The 17,530-nt window shown below is 47.6% G+C and overlaps 2 protein-coding genes across 5 annotated transcripts in view; both read left to right on the forward strand.

Moving 5' to 3' along the window:
• Positions 1 to 9,661, forward strand: part of abcc9 (ATP-binding cassette, sub-family C (CFTR/MRP), member 9) — a 38,895-nt gene extending 29,234 nt beyond the window's left edge. For 3 of the 4 annotated variants that reach the window (XM_064319569.1, XM_064319568.1, XM_064319570.1), the window contains 7 exons: positions 301 to 431; positions 1,214 to 1,292; positions 3,255 to 3,363; positions 4,395 to 4,498; positions 5,064 to 5,197; positions 5,433 to 5,495; positions 7,033 to 9,661. In XM_064319569.1, coding sequence (XP_064175639.1) covers positions 301 to 431; positions 1,214 to 1,292; positions 3,255 to 3,363; positions 4,395 to 4,498; positions 5,064 to 5,197; positions 5,433 to 5,495; positions 7,033 to 7,170 — 758 coding nt within the window. In that variant the 3' untranslated portion in view covers positions 7,171 to 9,661. Of the gene's footprint in view, positions 1 to 300; positions 432 to 1,213; positions 1,293 to 3,254; positions 3,364 to 4,394; positions 4,499 to 5,063; positions 5,198 to 5,432; positions 5,496 to 6,443; positions 6,619 to 7,032 lie in introns of all 4 variants that reach the window. The other variant, XM_064319573.1, reaches the window with a different exon arrangement.
• An 893-nt stretch (positions 9,662 to 10,554) lies between these two features.
• On the forward strand, positions 10,555 to 15,433 carry kcnj8 (potassium inwardly rectifying channel subfamily J member 8). Its single transcript, XM_064319601.1, has 2 exons — positions 10,555 to 11,314; positions 12,501 to 15,433. The coding sequence occupies exons 1-2, from the start codon at positions 10,962 to 10,964 to the stop codon at positions 13,399 to 13,401; spliced, it is 1,254 nt and encodes a 417-aa protein (XP_064175671.1). The 5' UTR covers positions 10,555 to 10,961; the 3' UTR covers positions 13,402 to 15,433.
• The last annotated feature ends 2,097 nt before the right edge of the window (positions 15,434 to 17,530 follow it).

Genomic DNA, 17,530 nt, shown 5'->3' on the forward strand with positions numbered 1-17,530 from the left:
ATATAATTAGCTCTGTGTGGCCCCTGGTTTACACAGTGTGATATAATTAGCTCTGTGTGGCCCCTGGTTTACAGTGTGATATAATTAGCTCTGTGTGGCCCCTGGTTTACACAGTGTGATATAATTAGCTCTGTATGGCCTCTGGTTTACACAGTGTGATATAATTATCTCTGTGTGGCCCCTGGTTTACAGTGTGATATAATTAGCTCTGTGTGGCCCCTGGTTTACAGTGTGATATAATTAGCTCTGTGTGGCCCCTGGTTTACAGTGTGATATAATTATCTCTGTGTGGCCCCTCAGATGCGTCCCAGGTGCCGGAGGACTGGCCCCAGCACGGGGAGATAAAGATCCAGGACCTGAGCGTGAGGTACGATCCCATGTTGAAGCCGGTCCTGAAGCACGTCAACGCCTACATCGTCCCCGGACAGAAGGTAGGCCACGCCCCTCGCGTCTGCAGATGTTACTGAACATCGCGTCACACACTCGCGTGCATCAAAACTCTAGTCGACTGCAAACCGTTTCAGGCATTTTAACAAAGAGAACAGTAACAATGCATTTCTGTAACGCAGCGATGAAAGTTGTGCATTTATACGGCTTCAATAAGAGGAAAAACCCTCCTCAGCCGCTGCTGACATACGGCACCCACCTTGGTGATGCATGGCGGCCATTTTGTGCCGGAACGCTCGCCCCCACATTAACTAAAATGGTGAGGGAGGGAAATAAATTTTTCAAAGTTGTTGACTGTGTTCCAGGTTAAAGCAGCTGATTTCAGTCTTTCTTAATTCTTTGTCCTCTCTGGCCTGCCTGATCTTTCCAGCCTGGCTCCTCTGGGCTGGGTGTCCAACAGAAATGTGGCCTCATGGAATTACCAGCACTGTCATTCGGGGGGGGGTGACAGCCGAGCAGTGGTATTTTTAGGCATCCCAGGGTCCGCTTCGCGTTTCCTACGGCACAACCGTAGCTATGGCAGCAGTCACATGACGCAATATGGAGGAGAGGGAAGGCTTTTTTTTTTTTTTAAATGAGAGGCTTGTAGATTATGGTGGTGAGAACTGGGGTGAAGTTAGTCTGAATGCTGTTAAATGTAGGGGGGGTGTCTGTCCAGTTGTGTATCAAACTGCCAGATGAGCGGGGAAACTGACTCATGATAGCCCCCCCCTCCTCTCCACTCTTCTTTCTCCCTTCATCTCTCTTTCTCTCTCTCTGTCTCTAGGTGGGCATCTGCGGACGCACAGGCAGTGGAAAATCCTCTCTCTCTCTGGCCTTCTTCAACATGGTGGACATGTTCGAAGGTTGGTGTCTGCGATTGGGTGCGCTTTCCGTGGGAGGGGCCAAGGTCCGAGGAGTGACCTACGGGCGCCCTGGGGGGGCCGTTCACGCCGAGGCGCACAGTTTGCGACGGCCGACGGAAACCGAGGTCCGCAGGCAACATTAGGGCCGCGTCCCAAACAGCCTCCTAACCACTGTGCCCTTAAAATAGGTACTGCCTACTAAACATACTGCATACTGTTTAGTACACTATTTTCAAACGTACTGCGGAAGTTTCAAACAACGTCGTAAAAAAACGGCCCCGCCTTTTCCTTTCTGATTTATGGGACCCAAAGATGGCTCTGCCGCTTCCTCTCTGTGGGACCTTCTAAAAAAAAGTATGATTAACTTACTGAAAAGTGTGCTCTCCCAAATGCACTCTGTGAAAGCCCAGAAATAAACACATCATCCAGGGATTTTAAGTACACTACATTTAGAGAAACTTTCACCTACTTAACAACTTTCTCATGCAGCGTACTCAACTTATGTACTCACTAGTAGGCAAGTAAGCTGCTTCAGACACGGCCCAGGCCTCCGCAGCCATTATCACTGCCAAAAAGACTTTCTGTGACACGACAGCGCGCGGCCAGACCTCATGCAGTAGTCCGGTTGCTCGGAAACAGCCCTGAAGAGGGAGGAGAAGCACAGCTTGTCCTCAAAATTTTCAGTCAGTTAGATAAAGCAATGTGTACATAGCCGTTATCATTCACGCTAGCTTGGCCGGCTTTCCTTTGTTTGAGTAACGCGGTTTACAATAGCTGCCATTTTGGCAACTTGTCTGAAAAGTTAAACAGAGAGATTCTGACTGTAGTCTGGAGAGAAGAAGAGAACCGCAGTTTTAATTCAGCTCTGCTACTCGGGCCCAGACACTGGAGCCGGTTGAGTGGTAGTCCGCACACAGACGTCCTTCTGCACTGAAACTAACTCAGTTTCCTTTCCAAAGTCCACCTAAGTCGGAGGGATTCGACTCTGATCCTGGAAATGACTTTCTGTGATTTGGCAGTCCTTACGCTTTACCCTGTCATGCCGCGTGTCCTGCTTGTTCCCGTCCGGGCGTTTAACGGTTTTAAAGGTCTGTTCTTATTCGCTTAGTCCACGGTCCACGCCAGTCAGACTCAGCAGATGCCGAACTTTGAAAATACTCCCTCGCACTTTTTCAACAAAAGCACTGGCCTCAGTCACATATTCCATGTTCTACAAATGACAAATTTGTAGAACTTCTGGCAGATTTCCCCTCGACACAGATGCCTCCTTATAAAGCCAAAACTTGAGATTTGTGGGGTCGTGGATTCGTTCCAGCGTTACCCACAAAGACATTGTCCTGCGGTCAGTGTCTTTGTGGGTAGCAAACAATTAGACTGCAGCCCAATATCCGATTACATCTTCCTAAAAAAAGAACAAGAGAGAAGGAACACTAAGTGCACAAAGAGAGGGAGGGAACATTTCTGGTGCCGTCACTGTTCGGCGTTTCATCAGGGATTTGGGCATTGTTCAAACTATTCCGGGCTTGAGATTTCCGCACTCACGGTTCAGAAGGGGTTCAGTTCCCCCCCCCCCCCCCCCCACTACCCTGGGTGATCCAATCGCCTGTTGTGTGTCACCCTATGGAGCTACCGGCCACAGTCAACGGCATGGTCCTAGAGTCGTTTTTAAAATTGGGAGGTTGGTCGTCTTTATACATCCTGTGGCTCTTCTGGGTGCTACATGCTACAAAGCATAACCACAAGCTTAACTCTAAGGCTAACTCTTCGTCTACACCTGTTTTTGCACTTACCTCTAAAACTGACTCTACGACTGGTCTTCTAGCCATTTCTTATCTTTGAGCCCCTGCTACGCGCACTCACTTCTGAGTCACTCTGGATAACAGATGTCTGGTCCAGTAAATGCCCGATCGCATGTATGCGTTTTAACGCGGTCTGGACGGACCGCTCGTGTTCCCCCCGCAGGAAAGATCGTCATCGACGGGATCGACATCTGCAAGCTGCCGCTGCAGACGCTGCGCTCGCGCCTCTCCATCATCCTGCAGGACCCCATCCTCTTCAGCGGCTCCATCCGGTAAGCCCCCCCCCCCCCCTCCCCCCACGCACACACACACGCACGTAGCGCCCGTCGTGAACGCTTATGCGCCATTCGCCACGGCATACGACTTTGCCGCCAGTGTAAACGGTAATGGTAACGGCTTATAGCGGCTTTCATCCAAAGCGCTTTACAATTGATGCCTCTCATTCACCAGAGCAAATAGGGGGTTAGGTGTCTTGCTCGGGGACACTTCGACACGCCCAGGGCGGGGGGGGATCGAACCGGCAACCCTCCGACTGCCAGCCCTGTAATGGGCCGTCGTGGCTGGTCGCGGCGTTTTTACGCCGTGCTCATGGCAGTGTTACACAGGCTCTGTGTGGCGCGCCGTCAAAGTGAAGCATTACTGAATCAACAGACAGATGGGCCCCCCCGGGGGACGGCTTTGTTTGGGTCGAACACAGAGCTCCCCGGACGCTTAACACAAACAGACAAGGCCTCGGGCAATAAACAGAGGAGTTTCTCAGGGGACGGTGACTAACTGCTCGCAGTACATGGCTTTAACCCTTTGAAGAGCCGGTTTTTTTGGAATGCTTTTTTTTTTTCAAAATTCTAAGTCAGCGTTCTAGAACTCCGTGGCTTTCATTCAGCAGTAGCGATTGTCACATGAGCATTAGAATGTTCAGTTATTAACATCAATCTCACCTTTATAAAAAAATTTTAAAAAGCCCTCCTCTGTCATAATTTACTTGCTTATGCATTTCCTTTTGTTTAATAACCAATAGCTCTCTGGGTCCTGTAGACCAGCATGCTGAGACCAGGCTGTACGGTGGATCCAAAACATGAGGCTTTCAAAATTCGACTCACTCAGTATTATTATAACAGATTAAGACCCCTTGTGTAAAATTTTCCAAACGGAGACTTGTTTAAACTCACGCGCTCTGTTCTGTCAGATGTTCCCTTTGTTCTGTAGGGAATTTTAAAATACGTGGAGACGGGGACGACGACGTTGAGTGTAAATGGGTCCAATCGTAAATCACCCTGACGGCGGTCATGTGACCCCCCCGCAGGTTCAACCTGGACCCGGAGTGCAGCTGTACGGACGAGGGCCTGTGGGAGGCGCTGGAGATCGCGCAGCTGAAGAACATGGTGAAGGCTCTGCCTGGAGGGCTCGGTAACTCCTCCCCCCTCTCGCCTTCGTGATTCCCCAAACCTTGCACCCCCCCCCCCCCAACCCCCTTGGAACCAAAACCAGCATGACAAAAAAAAAATAAATCCCTGCAGCCAAATACTTACCCTGAATTGCTTTAGTTAAAATATCCAGCTGCATACATGGTATTTAGTCTGAGTAAGTTGCTTTGGACAAAAGCATCTGTTACGTGCCAAAATGTAAATGCCAAATGGATCCCTGGCCTACAGTAACATCAGTGCCGGCACTACTTGGCTGTTAGTAGGGGGAATAACCTAGGGATATGACCCTGGCGTCATCCAATAGCAAACTATGTACATGCGTGGTCATCTATGTCCCCTGCTGCCAGATCTGGAGAGTGAAGACCCAATCACACGCGCGCGAGTGCAAGACCCAGTAGCTGCGTTGTTTCTTTCTACACACGCACAAGCCACACTCAGGTTACGGCAGGTTACCTCCGACTCGTCCCCTAGAAAGGAAGTGAGGTCGCGCAGGTGGGGATTGGTCGGGGGAGGGGGCCTGACCGGGTTCTCTGGCCTGTCCTGTCCAGATGCGGTGGTGACGGAGGGGGGAGAGAACTTCAGCGTGGGCCAGCGCCAGCTCTTCTGCCTGGCTCGAGCCTTCGTCCGCAAGAGCAGCATCCTCATCATGGACGAGGCCACCGCCTCCATCGACATGGCAACTGTGAGTGAGCGCCCCCCCGCCACTGGGTGGCAGTGTGCTGTAGCGGGCAGGGAAATGGGGCTCAAAGGATTCAGGTTTTATTACCAGCTCACTGCCATCGTGCCCAAGAGCAAGTCACTGGACCTGACCTGCTGATAAAATGCATGTAAATACAGCTGTAGATAAGGTGCGGTAATCTGCCGCTGGAAGAGCTTCGTGTGGGCACGTCACATTGTTGGTCATTTTCGCCTTACAGGAGAACATTCTACAGAAGGTCGTCATGACGGCGTTCGCGGATCGCACGGTCGTGACCATCGCCGTAAGTCTCACCTCTTCGCTGCCTGTCCTGCGGAAAATTCAGCACTTAGCAAGCGGAGCGACCGTCAGTTCTGGAACTACGAAGGGAGAGGGAGATAGAAACCAGTGTGCTTGCCAAACCTTCTCAACTTTCTCAGCCTACTGTCTTGCTCTGAATCTGCTACTTGTGACGCTCTTCTTCGACTTCAACTCAAACCTATTTTTGCCTCTTTAAATCAGATCTATTTTCTCTACGCTCCCTGTCTGTTTAACCGTTCCTTCGACGCAGTTCGTCGCTTGCGAAAGTTGTTTCTCAGGTTTTCGCCATGGGAGTAATTCACCCAACGCAAACACACGCCAGTCACAGCAAGTTTAAGGTCCCGAGGGACATATCTTAATGTCAAAATTGAAAATACTGCACGCGGTGTAGACTTTCAGACCGATCCAGCAGCCAAAATGACTGAAAGCTCCCTTAAATTAGTCAAAATGTCAAAAAAAAATAAATCACAAATGCTGGCTGGCCGAGGCTGTCCGTTCATGGTCATACTTGGCGTAAGAACATCAGCTTAAAGGGAAATCCCTACGGCCTGCACTCGCAGAAATCAAACATGGTAAAAATACATGAAACGGCAAACAGATCAACCACTGTCAAGTAATACCACAGACCCTCGCCACACATGGGCATTGCTGAAATTATTGCCAGATATGTTCAGATACTGGAAAATTATTATTTATTTTTTGCTATAAGTCAATGTAACAGCCTGAACCAGGGAATTAAAAAATAGATTTTGAGCGGGAAAATAACTTAAAATGACAATGAAACTCAAAAGAACCTGGCAACCCCCTCCCCCGTCAAGTCCATAGTTTAGCTTTTCCTGCTTTGCCATCCTTGCTGCTCTGTACTGTGCTATCATTCTCCTCCTCCTCCTCCTCCCTCCTCCTCCTCTTCCTCCTCTCTCTCCTGTTGCAGCACCTGGTGTCCTCTATCTTGAAGGCGGAGCAGGTGTTAGTGTTCTCCTCGGGGATTTTAGTGGAGTGCGGCAGCGCGGCGAGCTTGCTAGCGCAGGAGAACAGCCTCTTCAGCGTCCTAGTGAGGACCCACATGTAGCCGCGGGCCCCCCCCCCCCTCCGGTCCGGCCCCCCTGGTTGGTACCGTCTCTGCTGAAGCCCCGCGTGTGGCCCTTGCGGTGGCTTACACACGGTCAGAGAATTGTGCGAATGTGCGCCCTCACTGCAGTGCTCTGCGTGTGTGTGTGTGTTTGTGTGTGTGAGGACGTTTCGCGTCTTTGATGCGTCCCAAGTGTGTTCTGAACTGGGCAGCGTAGGAAGAGGAAAGCCATTGAACGCTTGTTTCGGGATGTTGGATTGCTGTCATCGGCTTGTTACTGCCCTAATGCTGTGATATTTCTGCTTTGCTGTGTGTGTGTGTGTGTGTGTGTGTGTGTGCGTGTGTATGCATGCGTGCGTGCTTGTGTCCGTGTGTGTGTGCGCGTGTGTATGCATGCGTGCGTGCGTGTGTGTGTCCGCGTGTGTGTGCACGCACGTGCGTACTGCCGCAGCATCGAGTCCACACCATCCTGACCGCTGACCTGGTGATTGTGATGAAGCGTGGGAACATCCTGGAATACGACAAGCCGGAGACCCTGCTGGAGCAGGAGGACGGCGTGTTCGCCTCCTTCGTCAGGGCCGACATGTAGACCCCCCAACCCCCTAACCCATCCCCCCCCCCACCCCCTCCGGCCCGTCCGTCTCCCGGCTCCAGGGTGCGCCAGACGTCTCCAGCCTCCTGCTCTCTCTACGCGCCGATGGCCGAACCGAAAGCGAAGCTGTTCGCAACTCACGCGACCCCGAGAAAGCCAAAAAAAAAAAACCTCTGTGCTCGACTCAGAGACACTAACTGAGCCATCTATCCGGTGAAGGAACACGGACATTTTATATTGAAAGTATAACTTCAAAGGTCTTTAATTTCTTTTTTTTGTTTGTTTTGTTTATCATATCTATGTTATCGTCATGCGCTGGCTAAATAGCCTATAATTTATCCGATGTAATAAGCAAGTGTCTAGGTAGACTGGGACAATCGCCGTATGAGATTGCTGGAACCGTGGGCTACGCAGACTGACCTGGAAAGCGTCTGTTTATCTGTCTGGCGGACGCGCAGGGCTCGCTGTAATCACGAGGGACGGAGCGTTTGCGTACGCCGCGGTTCCCCGAGATAGGAGCACGCGCCGACGTCCGCTTAATCGCCCGACGGGAAGCCAAGCCAGCCGACGGGATTTTTTTTAACGGCCTTCGCCGAAGAAACCGGACGCATCGGCTGCCAAAGTCTCAGGCCGATTCGGGCCACGTTCAGACCGTTCGCGATTATCTAAACGCGCGTCTCATTTTAAATCAGTTACGAAACAAAAAAGGGTTTCACTCACTCGCGATTTATTAACGGCAAAAAAAACCAAAAAAAAAAACGTAAATCGATATTATCAAAATATCGGTCACCCGCGTTCGATTAGGATTCGGGGTTCGATTCTCAGTGGAAGTGATTCACGTGTGGGAGCGCAGATCGGATGTCTTCGCAATAGTGTCCTCCCCGCTCCCCCCTCCCCCCTCCCCCCCCCAACATCGCATCTTTTTTTGCACGTGTCTGACATATCTGAACCCACAGGGCCTCAGTCCATGAACTGTCCGACAAAAACAGGCCGGCAGATCTGGGTCAGATACGTGACGGTCCAAACGCAGCTCTCAGACCTGAAGGGGATGTTTCGTGACCTTTCACCTCGACGCGGACTCTGAGAGAGTCACACGGGTAAATTCACTCTGCCCTTACAGTAACTGAATATGGCTACAACACCACCATAACACATCAAAAAGTTTCTATGCCTGCCCGGTGCTTGTGTAGTCTTTGTGCCAATGAGCACAGAACTTAACACTGTAAAGCTTTTAAGTTCCGCACTCGAAGGTAAAACATAAAAATGGAGAAGATAAAAATCTGTCCAGAAGAGACAGAACGGTTAACTTCCTGTGGTGTCATACTGATGTGAGGCGGGGAGGGGGGGAGCTGGACCTGCTGTTATTTCTCAAATGTCTTGACAGCTCTGGCGATTTCCAGTCGAGTGCTAGGCACCGGCTAACAAGGATGAGTTCTGCCCCCCCCCCGCCCCCCTGCCCCCCTGCCCCCGTTCCCCTGCCCCCTGCCCCCCGTCTCTAAATGAACTGGGGTTTTTTTTTCTCCAATCCATCAGGGATGAGGAAAGCCAGTTTGAGACTGTGTGCGCGCGTGAGGGCCGACCTCCTCTCCGAGTCAGGCGCGCGGCTCGCGTACGTCGGGTTTGGATTTTTGCCTTTATAAGGTCGCGAATCCCCCGGGGTCGGGCTCCGTCCCTCCCGCTCCAGCGAGCCGCCCGTTTACGGACGGGGGGCACCGGCGCCGTCCCCGACCCGTCCAAAAAGCCCGGGCCCGCCTCCCTCGGAGGAACCCTCCAGTGGGCGAGAGCATCGAGATCGACCCCGCCGCTAATACAAAATGCCACTGGGGCTCCTGAAAATCATCTACTCGCTAGTTCTGTTTGCAAGACAGTGTAGACAGCCTGTCGGCGGGGAACCTTGCCATTGCTGGTAGATTTGAAATATGTCCTCTTAATATGCGTGGGCGCCAGGAGTGTGCGCAACACACTTATTACATTATAACCACAGGAATTATTCTTGCTTTCTCCTCCAATGTATTCTTTTTTTTGTCATTTTCTTTTGACTCTCACAATACTCTGACAACTATGCAAACTTTGGCAATCTGTTGGCTACTGCAAAAAAAAAAAAACCACATCTTGGCAATGAAAGTGTTAAAAACGGGAGCGAAAGCTGAATTGTCAAAATGGTTCCTGTCTGTTGATGGAAGAAAGGGCAGCTGTTGAAAAAGCTTCTGCGGCTTTAATTCGGACGAGGGTGGCAGTGGCACTGTACACTCCGTACAGCAGAAACACCTACAACCTCAGCATTGTTCTCGTGTGAGAGCACAGAACACAGTTAGACTGCCACTTTAGTCTGGGTTTTTTTTTTTCTTGACTTAAATTGAACTGTACGTGTCTTAACTGTAAATATGTAATTACTCCGTGTGACCTTTTTGAACAAAGCATTTATCTGAACAATATCCTGCGTGCCTCCTTTTTACACTTCATAATAAAAAATTGCTGTGGGTCAATATTCTGGAGTTTTATTTTGGTGATAATTCATTCCGTCCATCCATCCATTATCTATACCCGCTTATCCTGGGCAGGGTCCCTGGGATTGTGCTGGAGCCTATCCCAGCATGCATTGGGCCAGAGGCAGGAATACACCCTGGACAGGCCGCCAATCTATCACAGGGCGCACGCACCATTTGTGATAATTCTTCCGGAAGTAAAATATTTAAGTTGCCCTTTAGACGTATGCCGTTTCCTCTCTCAGACTCTTAATTATGCTTATTAAGAAATACTTTTTATGCAATTTTATGTAGGCCTATCTGTAATATAGAATGTTTGGGTTTCAAGCTGAATCGGACTAAAGGTGTCTACGTGCAGTGCAAAATCATTTACATGCAATGGAATTATTACTGCATGCGGTTTTTAAAGCATATCTTAAAAAAGTACACAGTATTTTTTCAGAATTAGCAGGGACAGACGGCTGATATCCGTCAGCTGCTTGAAGCACAGTCTAGATTTTTTTTTGGCTAACTCGAGACCGAACATATACTAGGGCCCCATCGTTTGCTCATGGACGCCACCTGCTGAACAGCCGTAAATTATGACTTGCCTTTATTGTTATAGATGTATTTCTTCTATACCCCGTATAATTTTTTTTGTTTTTAAATCACAAGACATATACTAATAAACATGAAATAAGGTATCTCAATTCGAGAAAAGTTTTGTCTTACATAATAAATAGTAGGCTAATCTCCCATTAAAAAAAATATGTTTAAGTTTGTTTCCCCCAATTCACGTAAATAACACAGTTTAAATATGTGATGTTAATACGTTATTAGCGAATTCGGAGAGATTCCTCGTTGAGAATTGATATTTCATAAGCCTAAGGTATCCCGCCCATGATCTGTACGTCAAAAGAACTGGAGGGCAGTCGGGACAATTTCACGGACTCGTCGGCTGCCTCAAACTCTTTTGAAAGCGTCCTGTGGAGTTCATTTCGGGAATGGAAGTTAAGGATAAATACCTTCATGAGGCAGTTCTTTTTATATATCAGTAATGCGGTTATCCAACTGATGCAAAGCAAAAAAAAATTAAAAGCATAAAATGATACTGAATAATTATTTCGGAAAAGGTATTTTTATATTCCAGCCGTTTTTCGCGTTGGATTTATTCTGCGCGTCAGTTATTAAAATTAAATTACAGGCCAGTTTATGAGAGACGACTACAACCCTCGATATGGAAATTTGAGTTAAGTAAGTTTTGTATTGTGGTTATTAACTGGTGTAACGGTTAAAAAACTTTTTGTAAAAAAATAAAAAAAGATGCTGGCTAGGAAGAGCATCATCCCCGAAGAGTTCGCGCTGCCGGGGCTCGCGTCTCGGGTGCCGCGCAAGCCCGTATTCAGGGACCGGGTCAACAAAGCCCGCTTTATCGCCAAAAACGGCTCTTGCAACTTGGCGCACAAGAACATCCGCGAGCAAGGAAGGTTTCTTCAAGATGTCTTCACCACGCTGGTTGATCTGAAATGGCGCTTCACGTTGGTGATATTCACCATGACATTCCTGTGCAGCTGGCTTCTCTTCGGCATGGGGTGGTGGCTGGTAGCGTTCGCGCACGGAGACATGGATCCCCACCGCGAGAGCGGCATCGAGCAGTGGTGTGTCACTAATGTCAAGTGAGTATAATTCTGAAAAAATTAAAATAGATAAATTAAATTTGTGTGTGGCTTTCAGGTTCCCTTAAATAACATTGAGCTAATTTACGGCCAATACCTGAGGTGCAAAAAGTTGAAGAAAAGTAAAACGTAAAGTTGCGCGCCTGTGGTTTTGTTGGAACGGGATTAACAATTCGGACAGTACCTATGTAGTAGGCTATTTGTCTCGAGCTTCGAGCTTTGTCTCAAAGTTCAATGCCGTTTAAACAATTGTCTCAACAATGTCCAGATCGTCTACACAAAAGTAAACGTAAATGCAAGAGGCCTCTGACATATACGTGGGACTTTAATTCTCAAATTCAACAATTAATGTTTACAATATATATTTAAAAAAAATATTTTTTAATGATATTTGAGCATTTTTTTAATGTAATTGCCTACTCCAGGTGGGTGCTTTTATATGATTGATGAGTCCCACTGACGTGAAATTCCTCCATTCAAGAGCTACGAGTCCTCGGAGAGTAGGCCTACTATAATAACAATAACAATAAAAGTAATAATAATTAGTTATTATTTTATTCAAACACTAGAGATTGGGATATCAGCAACTTGTACAACAACTTTCTGCCTCCAGACCTTAAAATGAATCTGTTCATATGTACAGCACCTGGAAACAAATCATGGTACTAGCTACTTCGGAGTTTTTTGTTTTTAATTTTTTTATTTTGGATTAAGCACAAACCCCCGAATGCCCACCGGATACCTAAAAAATCTTATATCTTCTGGGGGTTTCTCAGAAAAAAATAGGTCCCTGGAGAGTAACTGGCTTGGTGTGAAGAAATTTTTTAAATTTATAAGTACTGTCCAAAATAGTATAATGTGGCCAGGGTTAATTTGAATGGTTTGAATGGACTACAAATCAGCTTTTTGGCAAAGGTGTACTAAACTGCAGTACCCCCAGTAACCACCAGAGTTTCCTAGCTTCAGGGGGAATGTCAATCCTGCATGGGTGGGCCCCGCTGTCTGACATCAAACCTGGATTGCACAGGGCTGTTGCTTTTATTCAGCGGCTCCTGCCGGCCAATCACACACCAGCAAGTTTGCCTGTTTTGCAGAGCGTTAAAGATGCTTTGTGGTCTACATTGTGTGCATTTATGCGTGCGTGAACTGGTCACTACGGGAACCCTCTCTGTTCCCCCCCCTGCAGGTCCTTCACCTCCGCGTTCCTGTTCTCCATCGAGGTGCAGGTGACCATCGGGTTCGGCGGCCGCATGATCACGGAGCAGTGCCCGACCGCCATCGCGGTCCTGATCCTGCAGAACATCGTGGGCCTGATCATCAACGCCATCATGCTGGGCTGCATCTTCATGAAGACGGCGCAGTCGCACCGCCGCGCCGAGACCCTCATCTTCAGCCGCCACGCCGTCATCGCCGTGCGCAACAACCGCCTGTGCTTCATGTTCCGCGTGGGCGACCTGCGCAAGAGCATGATCATCGGCGCCACCGTGCGCCTGCAGGTGGTGCGCAAGACCACCACGCCCGAGGGCGAGGTCATCCCCATCCACCAGATCGACATCCACACGGAGAGCGCCGTCACCAGCAACAGCATCTTCCTGCTGGCGCCGCTCATCATCTGCCACGTCATCGACCGCGACAGCCCGCTCTACGACCTCTCCGCCATGGAGCTGCAGTGCAGCGACCTGGAGGTGATCGTCATCCTGGAGGGCGTGGTGGAGACCACCGGCATCACCACGCAGGCCCGCACCTCCTACGTCACCGAGGAGATCCAGTGGGGCCACCGCTTCGTGCCCATCGTCACCGAGGAGGACGGGGTGTACTCCGTCGACTACTCCAAGTTCGGGAACACCGTCAAGGTGACCACGCCGCGGTGCAGCGCCCGGGAGCTGGACGAGAAGCCCTCCATCCTCATCCAGACCCTGCAGAAGAGCGAGCTCTCGCACCAGAACTCGCTCCGCAAGCGCAACTCCATGCGCCGCAACAACTCGGTGCGGAAGACCGGCTCCATGCGCCGCAGCAACTCGGCCCTGATGGTGCCCAAGGTGCAGTTCCTCACGCCGGACGGGAGCCAGAACATGGCCGTCACCTGACGGCAGGCATGGCGCCCCCTGGTGGCGCTGTGCTGCCTGGCGTCCTTCGGGGCTCCTCGCAGTCCTTTGGCCCTTCTGGAACTTTCCCTCTTCCTTCTCCCCTTCGGTTTCCTCCGTGTTAATGGCTAGGCGGGTTAGAGTTGCCGAGCCGATTTTTGCCGCTCCCTCAAGTCCGATCAGGCCCTGGAAAGCTCGCTCGGTGCTGTTGTGCCAAGTGGCCGAAAGGAAAGCCCATACTAGCCCAGTGAAGGATGGGCTCCCCCTCTATAGCCCGATTCTTACAGAGATTTCATCCCATAGGGGAGTTTTTCCTCGCCACAGTTTGAGTGTTTTTTTTTTTTTTCCCCATTGGCCTGGTTTTTTTTCCGGTTTCCTCTGTAAAGCGTCTTTGTGACAGTGTCTCCGTAAAAACCATATATAATTGAATTGGCTTGACCAAGGGCCTCGTGGGTTTGCTTTGGAACACAAACGCTGTAACCCATGACGATCCCTTCACGATTAGGAGTGGTGACCCCCGGTCCCAGGTGGCCTTGGGGTCCCAGGTCGCTCCTGTTCCCACCTCAAAAATCAGCATCCAGTCAAGACCCAAAAAGAGAACAAGCTCACTGTGTAAACAACAAAGTGCAGAGTAACAACTTTAAAACCTGCAGTGGGTGTCCAGGCCAGGGCATGTGGATAGAGAGGATTAAATTACATCCCACATATAATCATCAGTCCTCCTTAAACTTTACTGATTCTTTGTACATGAATTTTTCAAGAAGAAAGAAAGTACATGATATATTACATTTGGCAGATGCTTTTATCCAAAGCGACGTATAATAAGTGCATACCGAAGGTCATTGAAACTAAAAAACAGTTCAGATAAGGTACAATACTCATTAGGTCCAGTTCACACAGTAAGCATAAGGCTAGGATAGAAAGTTATGGTAAGTCAAACTAGGAGGCATGAGAACGAGCTGCAACATCAAGATAACGGTACAAGTGCAATATAAGTGCTATGTGGAGGTACAAGTGTAACGCGAAAGTGCTACACAAACACATTAGGATACAAGTCATAAGAGCTATTCTAGATTGGGAGTGCCCTGCAGAGTAGTGATAGTTAGTCCAGGTACAGTCTGAAGAGATGCATTTTCAGCCCATGGCAGAAGAAGGGCAATGACTGAGAGGAACAGGAAGTTCATTCCACCATCGGGGAGCTAGAGTGGAGAAGCTCTGTGGTAGGGACGAGCGAGAACCATTCAACCAGATGGCAAGGAGAGCGAGTCGCCTGTCTTTGTCTGTTTTATGTTTATCATTAATAATACTATTATCCACTGGTAGTACTTGTAAGGAGTAAAACATATACACACTATACCAATGTAACATGATATAGAAATAATATTAATCAAAATAGGCAATTTTAAGTCTGTAATTGTAAGCTGTTTATTTACTTCAGCTCTGAATGTTTTTGTCTAGCGTTTAAACAAGTCAACAGTTTTCATAATGTGTAAAACAAAATCTTGAAATGTGTCATCTATCTAAAAATCGAACCGTTTTGCCAAAATAATTCATGGCACAGAAAAACTTGAACCTATTTGACAATATTCTACAAACCATTGCAATAATTATCGTTTGAGAGAAATGTACAGTTTCTGATCGCTGCGATCTAAGTTCATGCAACTGACAATGTATGTTGTTACATGCTTTTACATGATAAAATAGCATCTTTCGGATTTCCACAAAACTATTCTTATTTCTATGTCATGAAAAATAAATATTATTCTTGTATTTAACAAATGTACATAGATATCTTAACCTTTTTTTTTTTGGTACTTTCTATTAATTCAAACACAAGTACTTGAGATCTCCTAGTTTCCCATGAACTATCAATGAACTGACGTAAGGACAGCAGCTGGTTCTCATTAAAAGGAACGCAGCAAGAACCATCAACAGGGCAGAGACCGCTTGTGTTTTCTGTGGTGGAAAAACCCAAAGGCAACTGTACAATGTAGAATCCAAAACTTTGCGTGTGAATAAAGAGAAATGAATAAAAGCGAGTGATCTTAATTTTGTGTCTAGTCGCCGAAACTGAAGAGCGCGGCTAAAGGGCGTGTTCTTTGGCAGTGTCCCTCTTGTCCCGGGCCCCTGTAAACGAGTCCTAATGTTGAGAGACAGGTGTAGAACTGTTTTGTGTTGAAGAGTGATTCTAGTCCTTGTTGCCCTTAACAAATTGTGTCACCCTTAAAATATCAAGTCAATGTGGCGAATGTAAAAAAAAAAATAAATAAATGAAAAGTAGTACGTTTGGGCCACTGCAAATACGATTTTCCAATCATGAAAATGATGCACGCAATATATGTGCCTCATTCCTTTTTAATTGCTGCTAGCTATACTGTTTGCATTTGCAATGGAATTGTCTTGAAAAATATCTTTGCTGCACCTCATGTCAGTTAAAAATGCTGTTTCACCAGATCTATGTCAAAACAAATACGAGCAGTAATGATGTAGTGGGGAGTAATCGAGCTGCAGGTTTCAAACAATGGCCTTAGATGGCTGTTACACACACACACACACACACACACACACACACACACACACACACACACACACACACACACACACACACACACACACACACACACACACACACACACACACACACACACACACACACACACACACACACACACACACACACACACACACACACACACACCACTAACTGCTTGGCTAAAGACCAAGGTGCTCATCCAGGGGACCTAAACACAGTCTTGTTTATAATCCAGTGGGTGATGTCACCTTCTGTACAGGACATTGACATGCACACTGATGTTTCTGAACTCTGCAACAGATTTTTAAAAATGCAGATATTTGAGGAAACGTGCTAGTGTGACCGCTATGGGAACAGCACACTCCCTTCATAACAATAGCTGTATATCTGTGCTCCAGCTAATATTTATGAAATTTTGGTCTCCGTTTTAAATAAGGCCCAATTTTAAGAGGGCACAATATGTCCATTACGTCCAACAACTCTCAACACAAGAGTTACGTAAGAGTTTCATAAAGGTTTCTAAAGACAAATAACCACAATGACAGTACAGACAAGAACTTCTGCACCCTTTGAAAATAGAGTAGCGTGATCGGGATCTCCCTGCATAACAATAATGCATTGCGCTTTGTGATGTGGGAATGGACTGCCATCTAGCGGCATTTGTGCATTCACAACGGAGAACGGAGACAGTGAGAGTGAACGCATGAATAAAAAAAATGACTCCTGGTTGTGATCATCAGTTGTATAGTAGCTATATACTGTATATACACATACACACTGATAGCCGGTCGCAAATCACATGCAGTTACTTGTTAATTTAACGTTATACTGAATTGACAGGATATATTTAATTCCCTTGCTTGTTTTAATTCAATTTATTTTATCTGTATTGCGTTTTTTTTTTTTTTTTTTTTTTACAGAGAACTGTCACAAAGACGCGAGTAGTAAGGCAAGAAACAGAGAAAACAAAGCAAACACCAGGCCAGAACCCCTAAATAGAAAGTACATGTAAAAAAAACTCCCATTAGGAAGAAAACCCTCAAACGGTGGTGAGAAAAAACTACCCAATGGGAAGAAACCTCGAAAGGAACCCGGCTGTAGACGGGGAGCCCATCCTCCACTGGCCAGCCTGGTGTTTTACAATGTAGGCCTACTTCTTCAGTCAGTCAGTCACAGACAAATGTCTGTGACTGACTGACTGACTGAGTGAGTGATAAAGTTACACCGCGCACGTCTGTGACATTGGCCGGTTCGGTCCAGTCATATACTAGGTTTTAAGTTGGTCTTGTTAGAACCTGTTTTGTCATATTCATATTCTTGTTCCAATAGCCTACTTCCTTGACCACCTATGAATTACCAGTCAAGTATGCAAAAGATCGGTTTTACTTGCGAGATGTTTGGGGTTAATCACGTTGACTCTCATTCAAACCAGAATGCTACTTCCTCTGAATAACAGCTTTATTTGCATGGTGCTGGTGCTTGCCAAAACAAAAAAAAATTGTTTCGAATAGCCAGAGGCATTGTTTTCCCATGCCGGAAATCAGAGATGCGCGTATTTCACTGTTCTTACGGTAGACGTGATGACGTAAGTGGGGAGGT

This window comes from Anguilla rostrata, chromosome 19 (genome assembly GCF_018555375.3).
Source record: "Anguilla rostrata isolate EN2019 chromosome 19, ASM1855537v3, whole genome shotgun sequence".
Lineage (NCBI taxonomy): Eukaryota > Metazoa > Chordata > Actinopteri > Anguilliformes > Anguillidae > Anguilla > Anguilla rostrata.

Bases quoted from the DNA above. Each gene is read 5' to 3' on its own strand.
- kcnj8 (XM_064319601.1), top strand. From the start codon at position 10,962: ATGCTGGCTAGGAAGAGCATCATCCCCGAAGAGTTCGCGCTGCCGGGG. The intron at 11,315-12,500 runs GTGAGTATAATT...CCCCCCCTGCAG, and splicing joins TGGTGTGTCACTAATGTCAA to GTCCTTCACCTCCGCGTTCC.